This window comes from Echinops telfairi, unplaced genomic scaffold (genome assembly GCF_000313985.2).
Source record: "Echinops telfairi isolate 266 unplaced genomic scaffold, ASM31398v2 ScPeMD7_2;HRSCAF=8, whole genome shotgun sequence".
Taxonomy (NCBI): Eukaryota; Metazoa; Chordata; class Mammalia; order Afrosoricida; family Tenrecidae; genus Echinops; species Echinops telfairi.
This window is the reverse complement of record NW_022103898.1, coordinates 61,968,199-61,975,029: the sequence shown is the minus strand read 5'-3', so window position 1 is coordinate 61,975,029 and position 6,831 is coordinate 61,968,199. Positions and strand designations below refer to the sequence as shown.

The window sequence follows — 6,831 nt, the reverse complement described above, 5'->3', positions numbered from 1 at the left end:
AAATGATTTTTTTTAAAAACTAGTAAGGCCAGAATGCCCCTTACAGGCAAGCGTGGCAAGGCTGCATCTTACATACTTTAAGCTTATTGTCAGGAGATACCAGTCCCTGGAAAAAGACATCATACTTGGTCAAGTGGAGGGGCAGCAAAAGTGAGGAAGGTTCTCAAGGCGATGGATTGAAACCGGGGCTGCAGCAGTGAGCTGAAGCACAGGAACAGTGGTGAAGTTGGCCTGTCCATGTGGTGTCTTGTTGTTGGGAATATGGTCCCTATGGGTCAGAACAGAGTCTCTGGGTCAGAACAGAACACCTAACAACAACTTGAGCTGGAGTCGACTTGATAGCACAGGACAATAACACTTTTGACAATCTGGAACGTGTAAATGACATTACAAATAACATGCGGATTTGCCCCAGTGACTTGAATACTTGATTCAAGAGCTCAAACCATTTTGTGTCTCAAACCATTTTGAACGCACGGAGATCAGTATTTGCAGTCCAAGCAAGGCCTTTCCAGGAGGTTAAGTTCAATGACAATATTCCCTCTGGGCTGAAAAGCCACTCGGACTCCAGGATGTCAGGAGTTTTCAATGACATGCCAAGGTCTTTGACTTTCTTTCCCCTCCACTGTCTTGCAGGCCAGATGACGTGCTTCTGCATCGCACGCATGACGAGATCGTCCTCCTGCATTGCTTCCTTTGGCCCCTGGTGACATTTGTGGTGGGCGTGCTCATTGTGCTCCTGACCATCTGTGCCAAGAGCCTGGCGGTCAAGGCAGAAGCCATGAAGAAGCGCAAGTTCTCTTAAAGGGGAGTAGGCTTGTGGAGAGCAGAGCACAGAAGCTGCACCCATCAGTGCACACCGTCCTGCGGGACACCTGTTGCCGGCGCAGGAGACGGAAGGGGCCACGAGAGGTCTCCAGGAACCTCTTCCCTCGATGGCAGCAGAAACAGGCACCGCTGGAAGACTTGGGCGCTCGTAGATTATATTCTGTGTGTGGTAGAGGTGGTTGGCGGGTCACGCTCTTAGCTGTATGGAGTAGCCGTTTCAGGAACTCCTCTAAGATGTTCATTTTCTTTGGAAGAGTACAGTATATAATTTGTACAGTGTAGTATACAAACCATTGTGATTTATGCTATTGATAAACATTAAAACAGAGTGGTCTGTGTTCTTTTTCAATTTCATTTTTTTAATGCTTAGAACCACTGGGTGAAACACACACACACTGCCCCTGGTTTCTTAAAACCACCTGGTGAAAAGCCCCCCCGACACACACACACACCTCCCACCCTGGTTTCATTTGCTTTTGCTTGATCACACTTTTTCTTGGATGTGAGGATTCCTGTCCACATCTTAACCTCGCTGTATGCTCCTCGGTTCCCAATATGAAAGTGTACCTTTGACTCCCCTGTTTGATAAAGGAATATACACACAACCCAGTCTCTGGTCACTTCTGCGACTCATCCTCAAGGGACGCTCAGTGATTGGAAAGCATATCCTCCCACACTGACCCTTGCTAACTCATTGCTTCTCCCTAGATTATTTCTTAAGGGAGAAAGATGACTCTGAACAAGGCCTGCCTGAGCTGTAAGAGGACTAGGCTTCTTTATTCCTCTGTTCTTGTTCTTGTTGATGGGTTCCATCGCCGTGCAGCAGAACGTTCCTGATGTGAAGGACACTCTTCAGCTTAGTCAAGCTGATGTGTGCTTTCCTTGTTTATGTCAGAACAACATATTCTAAATTGGTTCAAGCATTTCTTTCTTATTTTCTTTCACCTTGCCTTGATGTCCTCAGCTGAAAGAAGGAAGGTCGCTGAATTGGCTTGGACCTCCTTGGCGATGCAGCTCCGCTCCACAGGGCTGCAGCCAACGCTTTCTGTGCCTTTATCCTGAAGTTCCTTATGGAACCATACTTCCTTGCATCTCTGTATGAGGCTACATTCCAGAGAGCGACCACAGGTCTCAGTGAATGCCCACTATATCATTTTCTATTTGCCACATACAGCCAAGCCTTCATGTAAAGGAAAGGTACATTTCTAGTGGAGAAACTGGCAAGTCAATTTTGTTTTTTTGATTCAAGTATTCCCTAGACCTGCTTTTGAGTAAAGGAAAATTGGTATTTAGAGAGGAACTTCTTTCATGAGTCCCACAATGTTCTAAAAAGGGGTTCGCATCCACTGACACATGGCTTCCTCTGCATCCACAGAGCCGTGTGTTCATAATGTTAAAACGCGAGCCATCAAGAGACCCAAAGACTGTTTTGGAAGCCTGTAAAGTGAATCCAATTTTCCTTTGTGTCCTAACTCAAGTGCTACGGGTGTCCTTGTGAAAAGGCCTTGAACACACTGTTTATGACATTTGAGGTGGTTCGAGTGCCTTAACTTTCATCGCGATGTTCGGTTGCTACATCCCTGTTGTCTTAGCAACATACTGAATGACTAAAGTATGCAGTACCACAAAACTGAGAAAGCCTTCTCTTTGCATCACCTGTCACTGACAATGATAAAGCTTAGTTTAAATGTTTTGTCCTTTGGAAAAATACGATTATATGATTACAGGGCGTAGATAAAATTTAATAGATTCCTCAAGGTTTATGGAAAACAGAATGAAAAGATCATGGAATTTTTTCATGAGCTTTTTGAAGCCCCCCTTCAAACACGTGTTGGAAAATAAGGTAGTTGCTATATGTTCATCTGAGTTTTCCTTGTCTGTTTGACAGTCATTCATTTATAAAACATGCGTTCATGAAGGCCCAAGGAGAAATGCTCCACTGTAGTCTGTAGACTCGTTCTTGGAGAGAGCACACAGAATTCAGATGGTTTTAGGATCTCCTTTGCTAACAGTTGGATTGGAGGCTCCTTCCTCATACTTGGTCCAAGTAAAACCGCAAAGGAACACAAGAAGACCCTTTAAGGTCATAAAAGTAAATAAGCCTAAATTCTTAATATCTTCATTTTCTCCTGTACCAGTTAGAAATTGGGCTAAGTGTCTATGGTTCCATAGAACTCCACAAATAGGGAGAATCAAGTAGAGAGAAGTTTATGTCTTCCTTACATAGCAATCCAGTGAGAAGTCGAGAGCACAGGAAATTAAGGGGTCTGCGACCTGTCTCTTGTGCTCTTGAGGCTGAGGGGTTTGTTCATCTCCATGGCTGAAGCTGACTTAAAGAAGCACATCTGCTTTCTACTCCATGAAACGAGAGCAGGTTGGGAGCAAACCACTTCCTTTGAAGAATGTTTCACCTCAGTATGTGCTCATAGTCTACTCCGGAGTTCTTTCTGCATAGCTCTTGCTAGCTGCACAGAAGGCTGGGCCATAGTGTTTGTTAGGTGGACATGCCCTACCAAGACTGTGAGGGCGAGTCTCTAGAACTAAATGAACAGCAGAATGAACACTGGAGTGAGTAACAAGATGAGGAATCAAAGTCAGTAACCCATGATGCCCGAATGAACAGCTACTGAGTAGGATAACAAAGATCCCCAGTCTTGGCAGGAAATGAGGTGTTTGGCAAATCCTTTAATCTACTCGGGCGGAAATTCCCTCGTCCATTGCCTTTTGTGACCCCTCCTGTGACCTCCAGGAAATTCCTGCCCATTATCCTCCATGGCCACATCTAGCACTTCTTTGGGGAGCATCACAGCATTTTCAGTTCCCTCCCTGCCTGTATAGATTTGAAGACCTAGAAATTGCCCTAGAGAATGAACAAATATAGACCATTAAAGACCAAGGTCATAGTTTATTCGACTATAATTAGGAGTTTGACCCCATTTTCCAATGTTTCACCATTGACAGCTTACAAGCCTCGCCACTTCCCCCCCAAGCCCCACAGCTGAGCATGCTGATAAGAAAGCCTTGCACCTTTTCCTTTGGTCCCAAGGAAGTTCAAATCACACAAGCACAGGCCTGTAGACCCAAACCCTCACTCACGCCCCACCTGAAAACAATATAGCCAGGCTGGCCAAGCCCTTTTGGAATCTTTTCTGGAACCTCCTTTATTGTCCCTAGTAAAATCTCATTATCTAATAAATCTTTTTCATACCCTGTTTATGTGCGTGTGTGGCGGGTGTGATGTCAACCTCGACATCTGAACCAAATTGTGAGTAGCAGAGTCTACCTCCTCTCTAGGAGGTGACTCCAAGAGTAGAGAGAACATGACCACAAACATAGGATGTAGTTCTTGCCTTTTGGCCTTTAGTTCCTAAACCAGCAGAGTTGGTTATCCATCTCTATGAACTGATGCATTTGACTTATGGTGTTAGCGAAGACCACTGAATATAGCAGGGCCTACCAGAAGAGCAAATAAATCTTTCTTGAAAGCTGTGTAACCAGAATGCTCTGTGGAAGCGAGGATGGTGAGACTCGATCTTATGTACTTTAGACATGTTACCAGGAGAGACCAGTCCTGGGTGGAGCAAGTGCTTTATGTTTAACTGCTAACCTAAAGGTTGGTGGCTCAAACTCACCCAGCAGCCCCCATCGAGAAAAGACTGGCGCACTGCTTCCAGAAAGGTGATGGGCAAGGCCGCCCTATGGAGCCGTTCTACTCTGCCACCTGGGCCGCAGGGCCACCGTGAGTAGGAATTGACCGCAGTGGGATTCGTTTGTTTGGGTTTATGGCTGCCTTGTACCTCAGTCCCTCGACTTCGTGGCTGGACTGGAAGACCAAGATTCTAAATGGGAATTCAAACAAAACAAACCAAAAAACCGGTGGCTGGTGAGTTCCTTCTGCCTCATGGTCACTCCGTGCGTTACTGAATAAATACTGAATAGAACTACAAGAGAGGGCTTTCTTGGATGCAGATCGCCAAGTCTTTCTTTGGTGGTACCACTTGCTAAGTTCAGATCAGGAGTTTTTTTGGTTAGTAGCCCAGTGCTCAGAAAACAAAACAAAATCCCCCACTAGCGAGGTGATTCCAACTCATAGCGACCCTGTAGGACAGCATAGAACTGCTCCGTGGGGTTTCTAATACTGCAGCTCTTTATGGGAGCACCTGGCTTGACCTTCCTCCATCAGGAGAGCCGGAATTGAAATTTACAAACCTTTCCGTCAGCAGCCCTTCCCTTAACAGGGGCACCTGTCCACGGGAATGCAACCTTTCCCTGGAGCTACCGCCCACTCTCACCGGTAGTCCTTGTACTTAATGGAGACGCTGCAGAGACGATCATAGTCCTGTCTCCGGTTGAGTTACCTACTTACAAGCTAGCTTGTATCACATCAACTGACTTCTTTATTGTACGTTGCTGAAACACAGCAGGGGATAGACAGCATGTATCACCATGGCTTCACCATGGCTGTTTTCTTTCTTTTTTTAAAAAATAAATTATTTTATTGGGGCCTCTTACATATAGTATTGTTAGGTAGTCTAGCGTAAGGGCTGGGGCATCCATTATGCATGCCCAGAGGTCCGAGCTACGGAAACAAAGGAGTGGCACATGCTCAGAAGATCAGGTTTCCCGCCAGGTACGCGTAGGTGGGCGCCGCACCTGGATTGGCCCAACTAGGCCAGGTGAATTCAATTCAGCCAAGGGGTCGACCAGGGGTCATCCACCACGCCTCCCAGCAGAATCATTGAAAAGGCAGGAGCCTGGAGCCGACTGCGTGACTTTGCGAGCAGTTTCCAGGCAGGCTGCACGTTCAGGAGGAGCCCTATGGGTGCCTGTGTGAACCTGAAACTTCTTCCAACGCTCATAAAACCCACTTGGATCACACACCAGGCTTCAGCGTGAATTCTTTCTTGTGTGGAGACATGGACCGAGGTATGTCTCTCCCCAGAGAGATCTAACAATATAACAAACCAAACATCCGTTATCTCAAGCGAACATGTGTTATTGGCATCAACAATTTCTAAATATCTTTCTTCTTGAGTCCTTTGATATCAGTTGCTCTTTTTCCCCCATCCCTCCCCCACTCTGCCACTCTTATAAATCCTTACAGCATTATATATTGTTATTATTATTTTTACATATCTGACCCTGCCCATTCTATCCTTCACCTACTCTCCTGGTATTCTTCCCCTGAGGGGTTAGTTTGCCGTCCATTCCCCCTTCTCTCTCTTCCTCACCCTTCTCTTTCCCTGCCCTCCTCGATTGCTGCTCCATTACTGTTTCTGAGGGGAGTTGTTGTTGCTGAATCCAAATACTGAAATTTCTCGACTGTGCGAACTGTGTGTACACTGGTCTAGCAGGACTTGTGAGATTGGGCAGAGAGTGTAATAGTGGGGGAGAGAAGGATTAAAGAACTAGAGGACTGTTGTGTATTTGGGCAGTGCTAAACTGCCCCCTGGATGCATTTTCTCCTCTGTGCAGCCCTGGGGGATGTCCAATTATCCACAATGGGCGCTGGGTCTCTAGCTTGACCCCTCTCCATCACCTTGATGAGTTCATTTATTTTTGGAATTCTGATGTCTGTTCCCATCGACACCTCATGATCACACATGCAGGTGTGCGTCTTCCATGTGGACTTTGCTGCTTCCCTACTAGATGCCAGCCACTTTATTATTGCAGTGTTCTTGTGTTGAGGGAACACTTAAGTAGAGGCCCATCCACTGCCTCAATGTATTGCCATATAAATTTATGTATCTAGTCTAATACCCCTATTATGCATTAATATGTTTACATATGTACACCTCTATGTTAACACCTCTAAGAATAATTTTGCTTCCTAGTTCTCTCCTCTATTTTCTTTTACCCTCCTCCTGTTCCACTATCATGTTCAGCCCACATTTGTCTCACATTAATTCCTCTGCCTAGATTATAGCTGCTCCTCCATTACAGGATTTCTACTCCACCTCCCTCACTGTCGATTTTAGATCCCTAGTTGTTCCCCTGTCCCTG

General features: G+C 45.8%; 1 protein-coding gene across 1 annotated transcript in view; it reads left to right on the top strand.

The window, feature by feature from the left end:
* KCNMB4 (potassium calcium-activated channel subfamily M regulatory beta subunit 4) overlaps positions 1–1,166 on the top strand; it is a 107,044-nt gene extending 105,878 nt beyond the window's left edge. The window contains exon 3 of the mRNA XM_004700450.2: positions 637–1,166. Within this exon, the coding sequence (XP_004700507.1) occupies positions 637–805 (169 nt within the window). The 3' untranslated portion in view covers positions 806–1,166. The remainder of the gene's footprint in view (positions 1–636) is intronic.
* The last annotated feature ends 5,665 nt before the right edge of the window (positions 1,167–6,831 follow it).